This window comes from Schistocerca nitens, chromosome 6 (genome assembly GCF_023898315.1).
Source record: "Schistocerca nitens isolate TAMUIC-IGC-003100 chromosome 6, iqSchNite1.1, whole genome shotgun sequence".
Classification (NCBI taxonomy): domain Eukaryota; kingdom Metazoa; phylum Arthropoda; class Insecta; order Orthoptera; family Acrididae; genus Schistocerca; species Schistocerca nitens.
The window spans coordinates 557902885-557928004 of NC_064619.1; the positions used below are offsets into that span (position 1 = coordinate 557902885).

Sequence of the window (25120 nt, forward strand, 5' to 3'; positions counted from 1 at the left end):
ATGATACAGGTAACCGGTTTCGGTTCTTTCTATAAAACCATCATCAGACCTATGACTCCTTAGGACGGTAGGCGGAGCTCTCCTCGCTGCTACGCAGCCATAGGTCTGATGATGGTTTTATAGAAAGAACCGAAACCGGTTACCTGTATCATTAAAACATACATGACGTGATCAAGACTGAACTTTAGTCAAAATATAACATGTGTCTAATCCTACAACATTTTATACATCTTGAGGTGTTTAACGTTCTCTTACTTACAAGAATTTAAATCTCTTAAAAGTCACTGGCACTAGATATTTACGAGGAAGGGCAAAAATTAAAAGTTTAGCTGGCAGCGAGGTCATTAGAGACGAAGCGGAAACGCAGTTGGAGAAAAGGAGGGAGACGTACTGGCCATATCTGGCATTAGCTTCGAACGATAAAAGGAAATCTGCGGAAACCTGAAGCAGGATAACAGGATAGGCACTGAAGACTGATCCCTCGTGCATGAGTATGCTTCTTACGTAGCTCGCCACCCAGCCACGGAATATTACGCCTTACATGTGGGTTTCGGACGATCCGAAGTTCTTCCAGAAGTAAGAGAACAAATAGCGATAATGACATTTATTGTACATTCTAGTACGAATGGCCACTTCAGGTGAAATATGTGTCTGGACATAAAATTGTGCATTCAGGTATTTTAAGTTTAATTTATCCTTGCATGTGAGGACTGCAGCAGGAAAGGCGAATGGTCGACTTTGGTTTCTTGGGGGAATTCTAGGAAAGTGTCTTTCATCTGTAAAAAAAAAAAAGCTCCGTCTTTAGGCCACAAGTGGCCCTTCCGGGACCGTCCGGCCGCCGTGTCATCTTCCGAGGAGGATGCGGATAAGGAGGGGCGTGTGGTCAGCACACCGCACTCCCGACCGTTAGGACGGTATTCTTTGACCGAAGCCGCTACTAATCGGTCGAGTAGCTCCTCAATTGGCATCACGAGGCGGAGTGCACCCCGAAAAATGGCAACAGCACATGGCGGCAGGATGGTGACCCATCCAAGCGCCGGCCACGCCCGACAGCGCTTAACTTCGGTGATCTCACGGGAACCGGTGTAGCCACTGCGGCAAGGCCGTTGCCTTTCATCTGTAAAGGAGATCGCAAATACGACGCCAGTGCGACCTGTTCTCTTGATTACTGCTCCAGAGTTTTGAGGTCCATACCAAGTCGGGTTAAAGGAAGACATCGAAGCAATTCAGAGACGTGCTGCTAGATTTGTTACTGGTAGGTTCGAACGACATGAAAGACTTACGGAGATATTTCGGAAACTCAATTGGGAATCGCTGGAGGAAAGGCGACATTCTTTTCGAGGAACATGACTGAGAAAATTTAGAGAACTGGCATTTGAAGCTGACTGTAGAAAGATACTATTGCCTCCATCATACGTTGCGCGGAGGACTATGAATATAAGATACGAGAAATTAGGGCTCATAGACGGGCATAAAGACAGTTGTTTCTCCCTCGCTCTATTTGCGAGCGGAACAGGAAAGGAAATGACTAGTAGTGGTACGGGGTGTTCTGGCGTAACCACAAGCGACGAAACGGAGATCAAGAACGCAAGAGAACAGAAGGCGGTGAGACGACGTCGGCCAATGGTGCGCTGATTAGGACGGAACTATGACCGGAGCGGCCTCTACAATAGGAGAATATAAGCGCTTCTCCTGACAGCCTCCGCCGCACAGTATTCGGACAGTATTCAAAAATGGTTCGAATGGCTCTGAGCACTATGGGACTTAACATCTGAGGTCATCAGTCCCCTAGAACTTAGGACTACTTAAACCTAACTAACCCTAGGACATCACACACATCCATGCCCGAGGCAGGATTCAAACCTGCGACCGTAGCAGCCGCGTGGTTCCGGACTGAAGCTGGGACACTATTAGCACGGCGTAGAAGATAGTGCTACGATAGCAGTGACGTGTGATCCATATCAATTAGTTGCATGATCACTGTATATAGCAAAGGACACTTATTTGCATGTCGCCAATCGCTTGCGACCACTTGTTGAAAATACAAATTAAGTATTGTAATTCTTGTTATTTGTAATAAAAACTATTAATGTCTTTTTGCTTGAATTGTTGTGTAGCATTCCGAGAACGCAGCATACTTTATGCACCCTATAGGAGACGAGTCGGCAGGACCGCACACGGGGTACCCTCCGCCACGCGCCGTAAGGCAGATTGCGGAGTATCGATGTAAATGTAAAATGTAAATGCATATATTCGTCTGTATTTCTACATCGACAGAGAGAACAATACGAGCTTTATTACAGTGGTGTGCAAAACATGGGGATGAAAGCAACTTTAGTATGATGTGTCACTGCCAAATAACATAGTGCATGTCTTTGAGCATACATAGTAATAAATGCTACACTGCAGCAAAGAAAGTAACCGGAAGAAACTCGCAGTGACACGAACAGGAATGAGGTATTCAAAGACAATAATTACACTAACGTCACTGACTGATGTTGGTCCACTGGCTGTGGCTGAGCAGTTCTAGGCGCTTCAGTCTGGAACCGCGCTGCTGCTACGGTCGCAGGTTCGAATCCTGCCTCGGGCGTCGATGTGTGTGATGTCCTTAGGTTAGGTTTAAGTAGTTCTAAGTCTAGGGGACTGATGACCTCAGATCTTAAGTCCCATAGTGGTTAGAGCCATTTGAATCATTTGTTGGTCCCCTGGATATTACAAAAAGTGGGACGTGGTTCTTAATAGCGTGTGTGAAAATCACGATAGGCAACAAATTCTCTGCAACGTGCTCCCTTGCTGGCCACAAGATTGTTAAGGTATTTTTCTACTAGCGCGTCCCATTCCTTCTCCAGCATGGTAGACAGTCGTTGGTGCATGTGTACGTGCCGGAATACGTCCGTCCAACGAATCATGCAGGTGCTCTATGGGATTTAAGTCAGGGGAACGAACAGAGTGCATTACGTGTTCCTACCCCCCGACCATATGAGGGTTCGTTCAACATTGTCGCACGTAATTGTTTTGGTGGTGCAGGGTTTTATGGTGCGAGGAGGCCTAATTTGCATGAATGTACTGAGCCCCAAATCTTTGAACAGGGTACACTCACCGTCATAGTCATTATGGCACTTTACACGTTCCCCATGTACATCTTTTCCGGGGATACATTATGCCCTGACAGTGCCCGACCGCATGGAACTGTGCGGGTGGAGGAGTTATTGTAACGAGAGAATATTCTGTGAATGGACTGGCCTGCCAGTACCTCCGACTCAAATCCCATCCAGTATGTGTGGGATACGTTGTGGATACTTACTACAGCACGATCACATGCACCGATCACCATCTGGCAGTTGTCGATCGTGCTGGTGGAGGAATGGAACGCCCAACCATAAGAAATCCTACCAACCTATTGGCCAGGGTGGGAGCACGTCACCAAGATGCACCAATTCCACAATTTTGAAGATATAGCAATGAAATTTTGTACCATGCTTTACATGAAATTAACTCATTTTCTCTTAGGTTCCTTGGATAATATATATATACAGAGGGGTTCAAAAAATATATCCACTGTTTGAAAGTCTACTGTTTAAAAGTTAGTGCCTGCCTCATGCTAGACAGATACCACAATTGGTCAGATGACACATTACACCACGTTTCAAAGTAATCGTTCTTGAGACATTTAGCGTTGCGTGGGAACAGGTTTGCCTCAGTTCCGTCGTAGAAACTTTCCTCCTCAGATGATAACCAACTGATGTCAGTTTCCTTTCCTGGAAGATGTAACAAAATGCCGTCATGGTGAAACGTCTGTTTTGTGTGACCGGCGCATCGATGTTTTCCATGCACTCTTGTATCAATTTCGTCGTAAGGCCCTTCTCGTCCTTCATCGTTCACATTCACACGCCTGAACTGAGCATTCGCACACACCAACAAAACCTTGCTTCACTCGTTGCATTGCCTTGTAAGTTTCACATAGTGGACAATGAATGTCTTGTAACGTGAAATCTCTCATAGTTTACATATATTGTTAATCACTTGAGCTGTTAATCACAAATATTTCTGGAATAATTTAAGATTACCTAATTCACTTTTCACCCAGATGATTTGCAAGATATTATCAACGAAATGACTTATTTTCTTTTGCCATAGCACTATTGCTTGTAGAGATATATCTAAAAACTTTACTTTTTAAAATGGACCAATAGTACTTCCCACTGCTAGTGCCGTTAGAGACGAATTGAACTGGGTTTTACTCTTACAAATCTGTGTAAGTAATACCTGTGAACTTGCAGGACTTACAAGTTAGTACTTTCCTGGTCTGAACATATACTGTCTTATAAATAAGTTCCTGATATCAGAAGGAAATGTTACGCTCGCCTGATTGGTAATTCCAGTTCGAAGTGGCTAAGTGAGACTGATCACACATTCGAAATTATGGACAGACAAAAAAAAAAGCGTGATTTCCTCCCTACCCCATTTACACAGGCTTCACCGCGGTTCTATCGTCTCCTTCTCTTTTCTCTTTCCATGTATTTTAGTACTTCGGTATGCAGTCATTAACTTGCACATAAGGCAGTTCAAAACAGAATTATTCTGTTGTGATTGTTTCGACACTAATTTCCGGATTTCGAGGAGTAAACCGCCGTTGGATTTTTCTCTCTCAGATGTACGACAGAAACAATATTTCTTATATCAGCTGAAGATTTTGCTACCATGAGAGCAATAAAATTCAGTTTGTTGCTAAATTCAGCCCGCTGCAAGAACAACGAGAAATACCATTTTAAGTGTAATTTAATCAGTAGTTAGATTTACGCAATAGTTCTATTATTTTCAATCGAGAATGGTATTATGGAGGGAGGGAAATTAGAAAATTTCACTTGTGAAAACAAATTCGATGTTTTTATGCCGACATATGTTGAAAATTATTTTTAAGATCTTTTTTTTCTGTCTGAATGAAGACACGTTACCGAGGTAGTTCATAAACAAAACTGACAGCTACACTGCAGTGTTACCTGCATTCATCAACGGAAATTATGTTCCTGACGCTCTCAATTGGACAGAACTTTGCAGTGTCCTTTTATTTTCTTATTTTTTCCTATTTATAAACACGTCTTTGAATACATAGCATGTTTAATTGATAATGAAAATTTAATATGGAAGTACAGCTTTTTTTTAGTTTATTTAGTTTATTTAGTTAAGCGTCCCAGGTAACTGACGTACACAACATATATATTGTTTATATTACATATACCGTTTTCACTGTAACACTAGTAAACAATCCCAACTAAAGCTGAATGGAAGTTACTCTATATGCTTACATGGTACTGAACACACAGATCATTTCAGTGAAATTACTCATGTCGTGAGTAGAAAATATTTACTATTGTACACGAATATTAACACTACAAGCCACTGGCCCTGTTGACAATTCCGCTGAGTCAGGTGCTGCAGACGAGGCTCATAACAAACGTGGCCTTGCAACCGTTCATTCCTGGTCACTTTCCGTCGCTGTTCCCTTATCTCGGTCTCTGAGAAGCTAGTCATCCCAGTGAGTGTATTCAAAAACTGATAAATATCACTGATTCAATATTGATTTCAATTTTGTATGCACTGTTATCGCAAGGAAATTAACAGAGAAGTTTCCCCAATCCTGTCCGAGGCATTCACATGTACTACGTATAGGGCTCTCAACAGTGGAACATTACAACGTGGAGGAGACCTCGCAAGAGACCGCTGTGAAAGGACTGCTTCATAAATTAGGTACTGCTTTACAGTAGCATTTGCTGTTGCGCTTGCGCAATTTATTTTGACTATTTTCTTTACGTCCTGCACAGTTGAAACATGTCACCAAAATGTAATTCACTGGTGCTAAAGTCAAAGTCGAATACTACTTTTTGTCTCACGAGTACACTTGTCCAAGATTCCTCATATGTACCTTAAAATGTTTTGGCGCCTACAGAGGTAGTCATTGTTTTCAATCTAGCTTTCATCCACGTTTCCTGTACTTGCTACTCTCTGTTCTATTGTTTTCAATCTAGCTTTCATCCACGTTTCCTGTACTTGCTACTCTCTGTTCTTTCTCTTATCTGCGTGTATGTGTGTGTTTTCCGCTGCTACACTTCGTAATTTCGGCGTTTACCTCCATCTTTACAATAGATTTTAGATTATACTTTTGTAAAAAAAATAGCAGTCCGGTTTCCTCATATTCCAGTCGTAAAATCTGATTTTCAAGTATTTTTAATGAACTCGATGGTGAGAGGACTTCAGAAAAACGGAAAAAGAAAACAATAAAATTGCATGTAATTGGGCATAGAACTGGATGTTATGATAACAACCATTTTTCAGATAACGAGGCGTGAATGTGACTACATTCTGCCATCTCACTGACGTACACCATTATTAATAATGAAGGCAGAGATCGTCACACAACACGGTATACGCGTTAGCAACGTCTCGTCGAGATACAGAGTATAAATTCAGTACGACCATTGCAGCAACTCGTGTTACTCATGTAGGAACGTCGTAGAACGCGTTGTTGTATTCTCGGGCAGATTTGTTATTTACGGACGATTTGAGAACAAAAAATGCCTCTGAGCACTATGGGACTCAACTTCTGAGGTCATCAGTCCCCTAGAACTTAGAACTACTTAAACCTAAGTAACCTAAGGACATCACACACATCCATGCCCGAGGCAGGATTCGAACCTGCGACCGTAGCGGTCGTGCTGTTCCAGACTGTAGCGCCTAGAACCGCTCAGCCACCCCGGCCGGCATTTGAGAACACGTGAAAGGACTGATCATAAGACTGTTGTGGAACCATAATTATTTTGTAATGGACGCATACGCTCGTATGTTGTGAATAGTTCCAAAAATTGCTGTGGAGTTTGAGGCACAAACGAAAGGCAAAGTTAAGTTTGCACGTATTGCATACTACAACCGACGTCTCTTCTTCTACTGATAGCCTGTGTTCTGTTCCACGATTATAAAAGCTCTTCGATATTTGTCGTTATACCGCATTAGTTGACTTGATAGAAATATAATAGTAACCAGAGTAACAATAAATGCTGCGCTTTCGTGCAAGAGATATGGGAGTATGGGGTGCACTTCGTTATACGGTTCTGTCTCCAACACGAAAACTCAGTATCCAACATAAAACGAAACACAAGAATAAAAGAAATCCTTTGATGTTGGCAAACAGTTTTGAAACGAATGTGACTGCTAAATTGTTAAACAAATGCAAACGAGTGTGCTTATCCATAGCATTGTTCTCATCGACACAATAAACGGAGAATAGTCCCTTCCATTTGTCGATATGCGTTGTGCTGGTACAAAATTGAAAGCTGTTTCGTGAAATCCACATTTATATTGCTTGTACGGCCTTCACAACAGTAAGGGGTGCTCTTCATTCTTTGTGACCGACACTATACCCTCTCAGTGCAGAACGTTTCGAGTGTAGATTAATAAAAAAATACGAAAAGTTAAGATGGTCACTTTAGTGCTTTAGGTGTACTACATAGTTTCCCTCCACTTGAATACATCGCACAGAAAGTTGTTTGGGACGTTGTTCACTACACTTCTGTGGTAGGTTCCTAGTCGTAACAGAGAGTCACGTCACCCGTGATTTTTTTTCTGAAGAGAAATGTCTGCGTTTTGTACTTGAATCATTGTTTTTGTAAGACAAACTTTGCACAAAAAATTTATCTTCCTCAGAACATTCTGGAAAATGTCTTGAACACTTAATTTAGAGATGTTCAGTTCGTTGCTCCATGGCAATTTGTGGCACAACAACGTTGACACACTATGGCCGCACCTCCACTACTTAAAACTGCCTGCTCGCAACTGATGCTCGAATGCACATCTGTTGTTTAGATATGTTAGTTCAAGCTGCTACCGTAGCAACTGGGCTTACGTCGCTTCTACGGCAGAAATAAAATCAGCCTTGGGACTTCCTGACGGGCGGTGTATGATTGTAAAACCTACGATGCCGCATAGTCTGTTATTGGTTATGACTATGACATAAGCAAGTAGGTTATATTTTCTTATTGTATAGTCTTGCTTCTGGTGAATATGCTGGATTCACAATTTGTGATATATATCTGTGAGATCAAAAGTGGGAATAAAGAAAATTTTTTTTTTTTGATCAGCAACTTCTGTGGTCAATAAGGGATTATTTACACATTTAACAGCTGTGGGACACTGCTTATAGTCAATATGTTTCACATATTTTCTTGTTACAAGGCGAGTTAGCAGCAATTATTAATTCTGGGAGCATATGAACGGAAGAAAGTGAATTTGTACGATGATTTATTACAAGCATTAACTGCTACATGCCTTTTTTGTTTCTTGGGCACTAGTCCCTTGTCCAAGGCATAATTCCCTGCCTAACGTTTCGCCTTCCAGTGATGGAGACATCATCGGAGGCTATAAAGGCTCAATATGCTACCTGCTATTCGAGGGGTCATTCAGTTTCTTACCCGCTAGTGTAAGGAAGCAGGTGTTCTGAAATACAGGGGTCCTAAACCGATAACTTTGACATAAAAACTAATGCCCAGACTTCATGAAACAATAGGAGCTGAAGCGGGAATATTTCACAAAGTCCGACAAGAAAATCCTCATTTTCACAACCGAAACCGGCCGAGGAAACAAAATGCGTTGCATTATTTATCGAACGTCCCTCGTAATGTCCGTTATGGAAGCGGCACCACAAACACGAAAGATCCGTCACAAATGTGAGCTTCATGAAACGGCCCTGTTAGACCAGATTCTATAAAGGTGTCCGGGTACTATTGAACAGGTAGTGTACGTGCACGTAAGGGCTATAGCCTACACTTGAGAATGGCTGCACAGCCGAAACCACACAACAGAAGATGAAAGGATGGTTTAATCCCAACACTAACAGCCAGTGCGGCGAACTGCTATTATTCAAGAAATTTGTCACAGCTGAGGACCCCTTGGAACTAATATATTGAATTTCATGACAATAAAAAACACCCAAAAAGGGTTCAACTTCTCAAAAACTATAACGATGGAAAAAGTCGAGAATGATGAAGTGTTTCCAAAAGCCCTATAGCTATATGAAGGGGCTTTTTCCAAACTACAGCTTTCACGACAGTATTGACGCATTTCAGGTTTATAATGGTTATATTTTCATAATAAAGATGAAGAATTATAGATTCCCAGAATTCTAGAAGTTATCCACGTTAAGTGTCAAACCAAACCAGTAGTCTGTCATAATGAAACTGATGTTTGTCAAAATGTGAAAAGCATGACTGCTGAATGAGCGAGGCCGGATAACACCCCGTAGGGCAGGGATTGCTGTGTTGGCAGAAGAGCCAACACCGTGTTGCTAGAGGAGGCCAAAATGCGCGCGTTTAATTACACGCAGACTGGCGTGAGGTCTGGAACAGGTCAGAGAAATGAGAACTTAGAAAAACGGACGCAGTTGCTGTAATACTTAACTTTAATCCATAATTGGAGTACATCGCTCTTGACGGTACATGCTTCACGTAATAAATATCAATTGAATACGGTGCCTTGCTAGGTCGTAGCAAATGACGTAGCTGAAGGCTATGCTAACTATCGTCTCGGCAAATGAGAGCGTATTTGTCAGTGTAGCATCGCTAGCAAAGTCGGCTGTACAACTGGGGCGAGTGCTAGGAAGTCTCTCTAGACCTGCCGTGTGGTGGCGCTCGGTCTGCAATCACTGACAGTGGCGACACGCGGGTCCAACGTATACTAATGGACCGCAGCCGATTTAAAGGCTACCACCTAGCAAGTGTGGTGTCTGGCGATGACACCACAGGGATTCCCAACAAAAATTTTTCGAGGACCCTCTCATCGAGCATGATTGGTACCTTGTCATATCAAGTACCTAAAAAAGTTAAATTAAGAGTCTTTTTATACGTTTTCTATTTTTGGTGGTCATTATTGAAAAAATATTGAGCGGCAAAAACAAAAAAATCTGTTATCATATGAAATATATTTAATATATTTTTTATTCTAATAGCATCTTGCGGACCCCTGTGGCAAAGCTCGCGGACCTCTGGGGGTCCACGGACCACCGGTTGGGAACCACTGCCGTAGGGTATATTACAGGGTCCGATAGACAGCAGCTGTATATACGGCGGAGGTACGCACATCACACAGGACTTTAATTTTTACTTACCCACCATTGATTTATTATGACAAACCACGACTGTGCTTTGACACTTAACTTGGTTAACTTGCTGAATGCTGGGACTCTGTCTGTCTACAGTATGAAAATATAATCATTATAAACCTCAGAGTGCGTCTTCAATGGTTCAAATGGCTCTGAGCACTATGGGACTTAACATCTTAGGTCATCAGTCCCCTAGAACTTAGAACTACTTAAACCTAACTAACCTAAGGACATCACACACATCCATGCCCGAGGCAGGATTCGAACCTGCGACCGTAGTAGTCCCGCGGTTCCGGCTGCAGCGCCTAGAACCGCACGGCCACCGCGGCCGGCAGTGCGTCTTCACTGACGTGAAACAGGTAGATGCAAATATAGCACTTTCATACATGTCGATTTTGTAAACACCTCATCATTATTGACTTTTTAAATTATTATTATGTTTACGATAGTTTGACACGTCATTGAATGTTGAGTGTTTTTTTATTGTTATTCACTATGTCTCCGAGGTGTAGTTGCGCTCCCCAGAAAGTTGTTTTTACTTAGTATCAAGTGTCTTTTCGAAATTGTAAGTGAATTTGCAAAAAAACAAAACAAAAAGAATGTTCAAATGTGTGTGAAATCTTATGGGACTTAACTGCTAAGGTCATCAGTCCCTAAGCTTACACTCTACTTAACCTAAATTATCCTAAGGACAATCACACACACCCATGCCCGAGGGAGGACTCGAACCTCTGCCGGGACCAGCCGCACAGTCCATTACTGCAGCGCCTTAGATCGTCGGCTAATCCCACGCGGCAAAAAACACTCAACAGTATTTGCAACAATACCATTTCTTCCGTTGCTGAATGTCTGTTCGGACTGACAACAGTACTAGTGGCATCGGCAAAAAGAGTTACTTCTGTTTAATGTATAGTAGGCGGAAGGTAGTTTGTACAGCAGGTTCAGAGGCTGCACGAGGCGGGCGCCTGACGTGTCCCAGAGAAGCAGTACACGACCAGTTAGCTGCGCAGCAGACGCTGCGAACCGTCGAGGTATATTTATTGCAGTCGATTAGATTAGGGTGGCGACCCTGATCGAGCATGCCGATCCGGCTGCGAACCGGTCGCCGGCGGCCCGGGGTCAGCCGGCAGCGGCGCGGCGCGTGGCGGGCGCCCGCCCGTGTTTACACGAATCTCCCTCTATCTGCTCCCCGTCACAAGGCCGGCAGTGGCTCTCAACTTGCACTTTGTCCGCAGCGACGCCTTCAAAACGGGGCGGCCGGCGCGGCCGGGCGACATTGCGCCTCCGGCAGCCTCGAGCGACCAGAAGGACACAGACGTCGACGATCAGCAGTCACCAGACACCATGCCCTGGTCGTACTCTGACAGGTCAGTAGCCAAGCATTCGTCAAGGCACAGCACTGGCGACACATCTGGGTGACAACTTTGCATTTATTTATTCACTGTACTGCTTTTGACAAATTGAAAAAAAAGAATACCTACTGTGTAGAGCATAATATTTACAGTATAAAGTCTTATAAACAATCATCTAGAGCATCTGTGTAGTCTATCGATTTTGGAGTCGTCGGTAGGAGGCTTCCTGGTCTACCATCGTGTGGTCTTGTGGGGCATCCTTCTGCCATACAGTGAATGTTTTCACGACCGGATGTTTCAGCTGCTGAGGATTCTTCTGGCTTGTATGGCCGTGGTCTATGGAACTCTTCTATACCTGGCATTTCGTCCAAAGCTACGTCGGACATCTTTTGAGGTGTTCCTGGTTGTGCTGAGTCTAAAGTTGCATAGGCTTAGACTGGTCATATAAGCCATAAGGACGACGAGAACAACACAACACCCTGAGTGAAGAAAATCTCCGACACGGCAGGGAATCGAACCGGGGCTCCTTCGATTAGCAATTAACCGCGCTGACCTCGCGGCTATCGAGGCGGGCAGTCCAGCCTCGAGCCCATTCATTAATAATATTGAATTCGTCTTCCACAGCGACCATTTCCATTATTGTTGATGGTCGTCTAGAGCGGAAAAAAATGTGTGTGCCGACTTCTAACAGTCGGCAAGACTCAGCAGAACCAGCAGCACCTCCGAAGACGTCCAACGTAGCTTTGGACGAAACGCCAGGGACGAAGGCCATACAACCCATGAAGAATTCTCGGCAGCATCCTTCTGTGATGTGCCTTATGGTCTGCGGTTCTCCGCTACTACAAAGTGGCGACCGTTACGTATCGTATTTGTGTAAAAAATATACACGTTTGCCGTATTGTGTTCTAAATCTGTTTAGCGTTGACCATGTTTTGTGCAGCAAGTCAAATCCCGGCGATTTTTGGACGATACACGGCATATTATTATTTTGTTGCCCAATCCTTTTCTTTTACTTATTGGCTTTCGGGACGTGCCCATACAGCTATCCCATCATTGGAAAGATGATACGTCCGTGTTTTACAATTCAGTGTATTCATTAGGGTCAAGCCATATTCTGGTCAAAGTTGCATAGGCTTAGACTGGTCATATAAGCCATAAGGACGACGAGAACAACACAACACCCTGAGTGAAGAAAATCTCCGACTCGGCAGGGAATCGAACCGGGGCTCCTTCGATTAGCAATTAACCGCGCTGACCTCGCGGCTATCGAGGCGGGCAGTCCAGCCTCGAGCCGATTCATTAATAATATTGGTCTTCCACAGCGACCTTTGCCATTATTGTTGGTGGTCGTCTAGAGCGGAAAAAAATGTGTGTGAAATATTATGGGACTTAACTGCTAAGGTCATCAGTCCCTAATCTTACACACTACTTAACCTAAATTATCCTAAGAATAAACACACACACACCCATGCCCAAGGAAGGACTCGAACCTCCGCCGGGACCAGCCGCACAGTCCATGACTGTAGCGCCTTAAACCGCTCGGATAATCCCGAGCGGCCGGCCGTAATTGCCGTGCGGTTCTAGGCGCTACAGTCTGGAGCCGCGAGACCGCTACGGTCGCAGGTTCGAATCCTGCCTCGGGCATGGATGTGTGTGTTGTCCTTAGATTACTTAGGTTTAAGTAGTTCTAAGTTCTAGGGGACTGATGACCTCAGAAGTTGAGTCCCATAGAGCTCAGAGCCATTTTTAATCCCGCGCGGCTCTAGACCGGAGTCCGTTTCGGTTTGCATCATCGATATCTTATTGGATTGTTAGGTGTTTGTTACCCATTGCATATTTAGCTCTTGTGCCTTGTAGTTGAGGGGGTTGAATGTTGGATAGTAGCAGCAACCAGGTGCTGATTTGACAACGTCAGCAATTGTTCTCATGGCGCTATTTAGATGGATATCTGTCTTTCGTGCATATTCGCTGTTTAACCAACTGGGGCTTACCATTCTGTCGTTGAGAAGATAACACTCAAAGCAGAAGAATATAGGTTGGATGCCGATGCTCCCATGTTACATCACTTAGCTTCGAATGGTGATGTTTCTTACTTATAATTTTTCGGCTGTTTTTGTTAGATGCTCTCTGAAAGAGTCCTATCGAGGATTACTCCTATATACTTTGCTGTTTTATTAAGAGTGAGTACATTATTTTCCAAACTGTAAATTGAGCTTACTTTCGGCGCGTTTACTATTTAGTTGAAAGCAGGAAACCTCAGATTTGGTGGCTTTTGGATGCAGTCTCCATATACGAAAGTACATTCCCACTACAGCAAGGTCCTCCGTTAGGGTTCCTTCTGACTGTTCAATTGATGTACACACTGTCGCAAATACCCATTCGTCAGCGGAACCAAACTTCCTTGATTTTATTTTGGGAATGTCTGCAACCTACAAGCTGAGGCGATGATGTTAGATCTTATCCGACTGAACCAGACAACATAGTTTCTTAAAGCTTCATTCGTGTATCGAGCTAGGTAAGAATGCTGCTTAGATTCATGTGTACGTCCTTTAATTAGTGTAGTCCTTACAGTGCGTACTGGAGCGAAACATACGGGACTGTATAATATTACGGAATTCTGTATAATATTACGGAATTTCTCGGTAATACTGGTTTTTTAAATTTTGTAGGTTTGGTTTCGCGGGATGGTGGGTATCCACCTTCAAGTGTCTGCAAGTTCAAGATTTTCAATATTTCTTCGATGCCCTACCGAGGGTCAGACAGAACTGCGACCATTAGTACCACCCTTCTTTGTATACGTTAAATGTCCCCTGTTAGTCCTATTTCTTATGGGTCCTGTACACACTTGAGCAATATTAGACCAAGGCTCGAACGAGTATTTTGTAGGAAGTCTTTTTTCTTCCCACCCAACCAACAGATTGAAGTCTTCACCCTTCTTTACCTGAACCTATGTGATAATTCTATTTCATATTATTTGAAACACTTGCACTTGCATGAGTTGGCTGACTCCAGTGGTGACTCACTGTTATTGTAGTCATGGGGCACCATGTTTTCGCGTACTGTAAAATGCTCAGTTTCCCATTTTTGATCATTTAAAGAAAGTTGCAAATATTTGCACTACTTTCAAATCACCTCAAGCTTTGACTGTTTGTATAATTTTTCTCCGGAGAGCACTTAATTGTAGGTAACTAAATCATTTTCAAAAGGTATGAGGTTGCTATTAACTGTGGCTTCATTAACATAGAAGATGAATGACAAGTGTACAAACATACTTCCGTACGGCCCGCGTGAACTTACTTTTCAGTCTGTCTATGACTCTTCATCCAAGATAACAACCCGCGTCTTCCACGCATAATGAAGCAGTTTAGTGTTTACTCGCGCGCGCACACACACACACACACACACACACACACACACAGAGTGTCCATTAGGAGCGGTATGTACTTAGGTGCAGAGGTGAAGTCACGCAGAAACTTTCCTATGCATGTTATTTTTGGTGAAAATATCTGACGGAGAAGGACCTGGGAACGCTGATCTGAGACTATGAACTGAAGATTATTGGTACAAAGAAACAAGAAGCCTTACGGTAATTGTATAAGAGTATCCTCAGAGCGTATGCACTCATAAGGAAACCATCTTTGGATGATATGTACAGGGTCAGTCATTTCACATATTTCTGAAATCACTGAAGATATAAAAATTCCGTTTTCAGCCGTAAGAAGCGTAAACAACTGATCGCTGAACGTCGAATAGTTGCTCATTATTAGTTTCGGCTATGTCGTTATTAACTTTATTTGTAAAATATAACTATAATAATTACCGCTGCTAACACCGTAAACACGAAAGTGACGAACATATCTCCGAAATCGGATCAGTCGTTTTGGAGAAGTTACGGTACTTCGAGTGATTGCTGTCTTGTGCGACAGTTCTTGATTTCATACTCAAATAAGGACATATATCATGTCGGATATTGTGAAAATATAATGTTGTACTGCACTGCCGCAGTCTGATATAAAAGAGAGAGACAAATGTAGCAGTGCTCAAACATTATTGCCTCCTTAACTGAGGCAACGTATTTCCTCACTGGGTTGCAAAACCGTGAACTACTTCGTAAAACAGCAACTAGTATGAGCTACAAAATAAAGATGTCTTTAGTTCAGCATTCGGAAATTACTAAAGAACTACTTATGGTATTTCGGAGAGTGATTCGCTGTTGAATTCGTTTTGACGGCAGAATTTTCTGTAGTTCTTTCTGTAAATTCGGACACCGTTATCTTTACAAGCAATATTGTTATTAGAGAAGACTACAGCCAACATTGCTTTTATTGTGGACCTTGCAACAGCTCAACTTGCGACAGAGAACAGATATCATATACGGCCTGGGAAAAATTTTGCATGAAAACTTAGGTGACTCAATATTTATCATGATTGTGTACTGCACCTGTTCTAGAAGATCATTTCTGCTTCTTTGAATTTCCGTATCTGAATGTCTGTAAGATTAAAAGTTAAAATGTTTGTAATGAACTAGTTCTAGGCCTATTTAACTATCATCTGATCTGTCTCGTAAGGTCGACTTTGGGCACTTCATTAGAATGCTCGAGACATCTGCCAACAGTTTGTAAATTGTCCTTTAAAATAACTTGTGTATTTGATTTTAATCTCTTTATCGTTGTTAATGATTGCATCTCAGAGTCATACACAAACATTGTATCTGACTATGTGAAATGCTAGAGACTTCTTCAGGCTGCACTTTATTCTTATGTATCTTGCATGGATTCTTATGTATCTTGCATGGATGGGGGAACATAAGACGTGTAGTCTCACAAGTATCGTTACTAGGTTCCCTCTTGTTCTACATAAATTACATTCAAATTCTTGCATGAATAATACAACACCAATGAAATACAGCCTGAGGAAATGTACAGTTTTTCACATAATAAAATTTGACCGTAATTTAATTAGAAATACAGCTAGGTTGACTCTAGTTCTACTTTAATTTCCTTTCAAATTTTATTATGTGAAAATTTCCACATATCCTCAGGCTGACCCACGATCCCTGTGGTATAACACACATTATGTCCACTCGTTAATAATACTGGGTGACCGAGAAATGTTGCGAGAAACTTCGAGAGGTTGTAGAGGATGACTTGAGGAAGAAATCAAGGATAGGAACCCATGTTGAGAAACGTCATCCCAAAACACTACAGCGTGTCGAAGCTACAGGTAGCCAGCCGCTGTGGACGAGCGGTTCTAGGCGCTTCAGTCCTGAACCACGCGGCTGCTATGGTCGCAGGTTCGAATCCTGCCTTGGGCATGGATGTGTGTGATGTCCTTAGGTGTGTTAGGTTTAAGTTGTTCTAAGTCTAGGGGACTGATGACCTCAGATGTTAAGTCCCATTGTACTTAGAGCCATTTGAGCCAGTTATAGGTGCAAGTGCTTATCATTAGGCAACCCCTTCAGCAGAAAACTTGACTTCGTACACTGACGGTCCATAGGCGGAACGTCTCGCAAAGTTATTTTTTAGTCGTATTCAGTGATCCCGATTGACTGTCACAACCATCAGTGAACAAGATGGAAGTGATTGCCGCTTAGACAGGCCTCAGTTCTTATGAATGCGATGTTCTGTTGCTTCGGTGGATGATAGTTTCGGACAGTGTGGTTCGTCGGAAGTTTATTTTTGTCCTGTAATCTCCAATGTTTTTCGGTGTACAGGAGAAAAATAAACTGTAGATGGAAACCTGTGTCCGAAATCGTGATTCACCAAGGCAACACAGCATCGCGTTCATAGGAGACAAAGCCTGTCTACGCAGCATCTAACGCCATCTTCCCCACTGGCGATCATGGAAATCAGTCACGATTACTGAATAACAAACAACACTGCGAGACGTTCCGCCTATGATCCATCAGCACACAGTGTCAGGTTAGCTTATGAAGGGGTTGCCTAGGAGCAGGCGCCAGCTCCTATAACTTCGACGCTCTGTAGCGTCTTGGATGAAGTTTCCAGGTACAGTTCCCTATCCTCGATCTGTTTTTTAAGACGCCCTCTACAATCAAAGTTTGTCGCAACCTTTCTGGTATGATATAACGGGTACTGAAGCCCTTACCTCTTCCCTATCGACTCCTGTTTCTTCTTCTACGACGTAATCAGATAAGTCCCCCCGCTAATATAAGCCCTCAACGCACTCTTTCCACCTTTCTCTCTCTTTTCTGCATTTAACAGTTAATTCACATTGCACTCTCAATGTTATCGCCCTTGTTTTTAATTTCACTGAAGGTTGTTTCGATTTTTCTATACGCTGAGTCAGTCCTTCCGACAACCATTTATTTTCCGGTTTCGTCGCATTTTTCATGCAGCCATTTCGCCTTAGCTTCCCTACACTCCCTATTTGTTTCATTCCTAAGTGATTTGTACGTCTTTATTCCTTAATTCCGCTGAACATTTTTTTACTTGACTCTTCCGTCGATCGGATGGAGTATTTCTTCTGTTAACCATGGTTTTTTCGCAAATGCATATCTTGTAACTGCCCTTTTTAGAGATGTTCATTCCTCTTCAACTGTACTGCCTACTGAGTTATTCATTATTGCTATATCTGTAGCCTTGGAGAACTTCAAGCGTGTGTCGTCATTCTTTAGTACCTCTGTATCCCTCTTCTTTGTGGATTAATTCTTCCTGACTAAGCTCTTAAACCTCAGCCTACTCTTCATCATTACCAAATTGTGATCTGAGTCTATTTCAGACCCTGGGTATGCCTTACAATCCAATACCTGATTTCGGAATCTCTGCCTGACCATAAAGTAATCTACACTCCTGGAAATTGAAATAAGAACACCGTGAATTCATTGTCCCAGGAAGGGGAAACTTTATTGACACATTCCTGGGGTCAGATACATCACATGATCACACTGACAGAACCACAGGCACATAGACACAGGCAACAGAGCATGCACAATGTCGGCACTAGTACAGTGTATATCCACCTTTCGCAGCAATGCAGGCTGCTATTCTCCCATGGAGACGATCGTAGAGATGCTGGATGTAGTCCTGTGGAACGGCTTGCCATGCCATTTCCACCTGGCGCCTCAGTTGGACCAGCGTTCGTGCTGGACGTGCAGACCGCGTGAGACGACGCTTCATCCAGTCCTAAACATGCTCAATGGGGGACAGATCCGGAGATCTTGCTGGCCAGGGTAGTTGACTTACACCTTCTAGAGCACGTTGGGTGGCACGGGATACATGCGGACGTGCATTGTCCTGTTGGAACAGCAAGTTCCCTTGCCGGTCTAGGAATGGTAGAACGATGGGTTCGATGACGGTTTGGATGTACCGTGCACTATTCAGTGTCCCCTCGACGATCACCAGTGGTGTACGGCCAGTGTAGGACATCACTCCCCACACCATGATGCCGGGTGTTGGCCCTGTGTGCCTCGGTCGTATGCAGTCCTGATTGTGGCGCTCACCTGCACGGCGCCAAACACGCATACGACCATCACTGGCACCAAGGCAGAAGCGACTCTCATCGCTGAAGACGACACGTCTCCATTCGTCCCTCCATTCACGCCTGTCGCGACACCACTGGAGGCGGGCTGCACGATGTTGGGGCGTGAGCGGAAGACGGCCTAACGGTGTGCGGGACCGTAGCCCAGCTTCATGGAGACGGTTGCGAATGGTCCTCGCCGATACCCCAGGAGCAACAGTGTCCCTAATTTGCTGGGAAGTGACGGTGCGGTCCCCTACGGCACTGCGTAGGATCCTACGGTCTTGGCGTGCATCCGTGCGTCGCTGCGGTCCGGTCCCAGGTCGACGGGCACGTGCACCTTCCGCCGACCACTGGCGACAACATCGATGTAGTGTGGAGACCTCACGCCCCACGTGTTGAGCAATTCGGCGGTACGTCCACCCGGCCTCCCGCATGCCCACTATACGCCCTCGCTCAAAGTCCGTCAACTGCACATACGGTTCACGTCCACGCTGTCGCGGCATGCTACCAGTGTTAAAGACTGCGATGGAGCTCCGTATGCCACGGCAAACTGGCTGACACTGACGGCGGCGGTGCACAAATGCTGCGCAGTTAGCGCCATTCGACGGCCAACACCGCGGGTCCTGGTGTGTCCGCTGTGCCGTGCGTGTGATCATTGCTTGTACAGCCCTCTCGCAGTGTCCGGAGCAAGTATGGTGGGTCTGACACACCGGTGTCAATGTGTTCTTTTTTCCATTTCCAGAAGTGTAACTGATATCTTCCGTATCTTCCGGACTTTTCCAAGTATACCTCTTCCTCTTGTGCTTCTTGAACAGAGTATTCGCTGTTACTAATTGAAATTTATTGCGGAACTAAATTAGTGTTTCTCTTCTCTTATTTCTACTACCAAGTCCATATTCCCCCGCAACCTTTCCTTCTATTCCTTCTCTTCCAACCGCATGACTATTAGTTTTTCATCTTGCTTAATCACGGAATTTCCCGTTCAGTATCCTCATATACTTTCTCAGTCTCTTCATTTTCTGCTCGCTACGTTGGTGTGTGTACGTAACCTACTGTTATCGGTTTCTGTCGCTTCTGATGAGAACAATCGTATCGCTGTACTGTCCTGCCTTCTTAGTCCAAACGAGTCCTACTCCCATTATAGTTGATCCAATGTTTCTTGTTAATGAGCTCTAAAAAGAACTGTTTCTGCTATTTAGTTGATATGTCATTGCCAGAAGAGATTCTAGCCAATGACCTGTCTGCATTAGATAATTACTACAAAATCTGGAGACTCCAACCCAGTGTGAGTAAAACAGAAGTGTGTTCCTTCCATCTGAATAACCGGTTGGCGAACTAAAACTCGAAGTAAGTTTCAGAGGCAGAATTCTTCGTAATAATTGGAACCCAAAATATCTTGGTGTCATCCTGGATCGTACACTATGCTTCAAACAACACCTTCTTAACTTAGCTCAAAAGTTGAGGACTGGAAACAACATCCCCCATAAGCTATGCTGAACTACCTCGAGATCTTCAGCAACCACTCTGCGATCTTCAGCTCTGGGCTTGGTGTACTCAAGTGCTGAGTATTGTGCACCTTTTTGGACGAACAGTCATCATACAAGGCTTGTTGATACCCAGCTGAATACGACAATGCGCATAATATCTGGTGCAATCAGATCTACTCCAGTTTATTGGCTTCCACTGTTAACCGGTATAATGCCTCCTGATCTACGCAAATGTGCTGCCCTTATGAGAGAATTCCACAAGATCTCCAGGAATTCTATCCTACCCGTGCATAGCGACCTGCCACTTTTAAATCGTAAGAGACTGAAATCACGCCATGCAACTCTGTGCTATGCTGCTGACATGGTTGCTAAGGATTTCAAACATCTTGAAGAATGGAAAGGTCGGTGGGAAGCAGTGACAGATGTGCACCTGCATAACATCCTCTCAGGTGCTAAACTTCCAAGTGGATTCGACCTACTACGCAAGACCTGGACTACTCTCAACAGAATCCGTACTGGCCATGGCCGATGCAGGGTTGCTCTCTTTAAGTGGAAGAAGCTGCCTGATCCAGCCTGTGACTGTGGGGCTCTATACCAGACTGTTCACCACATTGTCAGTGAATTCAGGATTCGAGCCTATCACGGCGCCAAAGAGGACTTCCTGTTAGCAACTCCAGATGCAGTGCGCTGGATTGAAGGACTGGATATTCAGTTGTAAAGACAAATTTAAGTTTCTTGTGTGTCAATTTGTACATATGTGTATGTAATTTAATTTCATGATACGCTAAATAACAACTCCCGTTATATCATTTATACCTGTGATGCAGCGTATCAACATACCCTCTGTCTTACTCTGGGAGTCTGCCTTCATAGTTGAGTACCATATGAGAAGTCTGCGCTCGATTCCCGGCTGGGTCTAAGATTTTCTCTGCTTGGAGACTTGGTGTTTTATTGTCTACACCATCATTTCATCTTCACCGACACGCAAGTCATTGAAGTGGCTTCAATTGAAAAGACCTGCATCCAGGCAGCCACTCTACCCAACGGGAGGTCCTGACCATACACACACATTTCATTCTTTCCTTTGAGAACCTTAGACTCCCTCCACGCTGTTTAATGCCATAACATTTTAGTATCCCAAATACAATTTTGCGTCTCATACAGGTCGCAGAATATCCCAAAAAAGTAATTTTTAACTGTTGGCTCTATTAGCACTGCATTTAGGCGGTCATGTTTTATGTCTTCTGTGCAGAGTGTTACTAACGAGTCCTTGCTATGTACAGGATGAACGGCGTGGGCGTCAACAAGACGCACCAGCACATGCGCGCCGGCGGCGGCCTGCCAGTGTCGGCGCTGGGCACGGCGCTCGAGGTGCCTGCGGCGGAGCGCCGCCCCCGCGTGGGCCGCCTGCCGGCGCAGCTGCCGCCCCCGGCGCCGGGGGCGGAGCCGACGCTGCCGGACCCGCGGCCGGCCGGCGACGCCGACGCCGAACCGGCGGCAGGGGAGGCTCGCTACGAGCTGCACGAGTACGGCTACGGCAAGAACTACGTCAAGCTGCTGCACGTCAAGCGCGACGGGGCCACCCACTCCATCCGCGAGTACGAGGTCAACACCCACCTGCGCCTCAACTCCAAGCGCGACTACCTGGCCGGCGACAATCGCCACATCATCGCCACCGACACCCAGAAGAACACCGTCTACGTGCTCGCCAAGAAGCACGGCGTAAGTACCGCGCTCCTGCCGTGCCATTCCGAGCCTCCTGTCCGTGACAGACAGAGGCGAGGTTAACCCAATACTTTCTATAGTGTTATTCGTCAGTAACTCTGGGAACTTCAGAAGACGGCTGCTTGAAGCTACAGACAGATGTAATGTATTGCGAATACAAAGAAAGAAGGATCCTTTACTGTATGATTATATGATACCAGAACAAACACTGGTAGCTGTTACTTCTGTAAAATATCTGGGAGTATGCGTATGCAACGATCTGAAGTGGAATGATCATATAAAATTAATTGTTGGTAAGACGGGTGCCAGGCTGAGATTAATTGGGAGAGTCCTTAGAAAATGTAGTCCATCAACAAAGGAGGTGGCTTACAAAACTCTCGTTCGATCTATACTTGAGTATTGCTCATCAGTGTGGGATCCGTACCAGGTCGGGTTGACGGAGGAGGTAGAGAAGATCCAAAGAAGAGCGGCGCGTTTCGTCACAGGGTTATTTGGTAAGCTTGATAGCGTTACGGAGATGTTCAGAAAACTCAAGTGGCAGAGTCTGCAAGAGAGGCGCTCTGCATCGCGGTGTATGTTGCTGTCCAGGTTTCCAGAGGGTGCGTTTCTGGCTGAGGTATCGAATATATTGCTTCCCCCTACTTATACCTCCAGAGGAGATCACGAATGTAAAATTAGAGAGATTCGAGCGCGTACGGAGGCTTTCCGGCACTCGTTATTCCCGCGAACCATACGCGACTGCAACAGGAAAGGGAGGTAATAACAGTGGCACGTAAAGTGCCCACCGCCACACACCGTTGGATGGCTTGCGGAGTATAAATGTAGATGTAGATGTAGATCTAGATGTATAGGAAACAGACACACGTCGTGGATAGAGCACGTCTCCAGCATTGCAACTCAGACTACAAATGCTTAATACGGGCACCGTTTGTGAGGCGACACGCGTCAATATGGGCGGAGGAGCACGTGCGTGAAATTCATTGCTGATCGGGAAAGGGCAGTGACAGTGGACCACTTCGCAAATCTGTTCATTGAGTTGCCTACCTACAGGTGCGTACTAATTCGATGCATCAGTATGGAGCAGCTGATTTGTCTACGTGTTCTGACATGCTTGCCCTCTAGTCGTGCGCTTTGCAACTAAACTGCTGGGCATATTACAACCGAACCTTGGGGAGATGCTATATTCGACAATGTGTGTCATTTTTCTCTGTGTCTTCTAATTTTCTGAATCCCTGGAGCAACCTATGAACAACTTTGCATTTTTTCAACTTTTCTTGAGAATATGTATTTTGGGTCCAAATATTTCCTCTCCCTAACAGTTGTTAATTCCAATGGTTTAGTTACAATATGCTACAAAGAGAGGAAGTCCACTCATAAAAAGCCATTGCTCAAAGCGGTCCGCTTCAACAAGCCACGGACACAGTGGATGGGCTCAAAACTGCCAATGTAGGCAGGCACAGCGGCTATAAGAAATCACATAACGCGCACCACCCACCATAAAATATTCAGAAGTTGGTTGAGTTGTCGCATGAGAAAGTTAAAATAAATACCTGTTTATTTATCACTGCACACTTCACTTTTCCACTTTTCGGTCGGCGGCGGAGAAAAAAACGTACAGGCTTTTTGGGTCGGCCTTGAGGCGTTTTACACTGCGGAACACAATTAAAGGGCTACTTTCTTAAAACCCCGTAATAGTCTCCCATTGCGACGAAGACATTTGAAATTTGGCTCAAAAGTGTCTGTAGCCTTCCTCTGTAATGGTGCAAAAGTGTGTCGCTCTTCAACATCACTCTTGCGCCCGGCGGCACTTCTGACAGCAAGGTGTCGAAACATGCCGAAAATAGACCACAGCTCAGAAGTTCATGTGAATTGTAAGGCACCAAATATCACCACAGTTCTACCTAGCACCACCGTCAACGTGTCACACAATGGGAAGGTCGTCGCAGCACCTGTTATCTACATTTCACCGCTTCTTTCGACGCCTTTGCGATAGAGATAACATAAAGACTGCTTTAAATATGCACGGAGTTTGAACGAAAGAATAGCACTTCAAAAATATTTTCTGCGCTTAACCTCTCTGTACGTCCCGGACGATGATGCTTCTTTCCTGTCTGTTGCGGCTCACACAAACCATGGTGATTACGGATAGGGAAACGTGTGACGCGGCCTTTGAAGAAGTGTTTCTGTATCGCAGGTGGAATCACCGGAAGACTTCGGGTTGCTGGTGTGCAGCCACTTTCTGTACACGTACCGACACGTGGAGGAGGTCTCCGTACACGTGGAGGAGTACCCCTGGGAGAGGCTGCAATCCGACGAGCGGCCTCACAACCACGCCTTCATCTTCTCTCCCACAGCCTATAGGTTCTGCACCGTCACGCAGGCCAGAAACGGTGAGCACAACTTCCGGAAGTACAATACACTGTGGCTGCATGCATGCTTCGTTAAACAGTTTAATATCCTATCAGATTACAACCATTACTGTTTCGTGCTTATAGAATAATTTTCTCTAAGGAAAGCCATTTTCTTGAATACTTCCTTTCCTTTGAGATCTATTTTACCGTATTTACTTGTTTTATCTCCGTTGGACTTCTCCTTTTCCTTCTCCAGCGAAGATCCATTGAGGAAAATAAGAACTATGAACCTACTTTTAACATTTCGGTTGTTGGTATACAAGTAACTACTAGCACGATTGGTTCAGAAAAAGATGAGAACGATTTTTTTTTGTTCATTGCTTTAGAGGAATAATACCAGAATTTCTGTTAGTGTGATTTAGGCAAACTGTAAGAAGCCTGTTTCAAGAAGTGTCGATAGGGATTTAATTATGCTAGTAACAACTGCAGCACCATTTCTCTCGATATAGATTCGCTCTGAATTAATAGTAACAATCAATCAATCGCAATAGGGTGGCGAAGTTATTCATCAAACTATTG

At 44.4% G+C, this 25120-nt stretch overlaps 1 protein-coding gene across 1 annotated transcript in view; it reads left to right on the plus strand.

Moving 5' to 3' along the window:
* The window catches only part of LOC126262957 (uricase), a 106726-nt gene that overhangs the window by 66260 nt on the left and 15346 nt on the right, over positions 1 to 25120 (plus strand). Inside the window, exons 2-4 of the mRNA XM_049959905.1 lie at positions 11383 to 11514; positions 21749 to 22187; positions 24385 to 24580. Coding sequence (XP_049815862.1) covers positions 11383 to 11514; positions 21749 to 22187; positions 24385 to 24580 — 767 coding nt within the window. The remainder of the gene's footprint in view (positions 1 to 11382; positions 11515 to 21748; positions 22188 to 24384; positions 24581 to 25120) is intronic.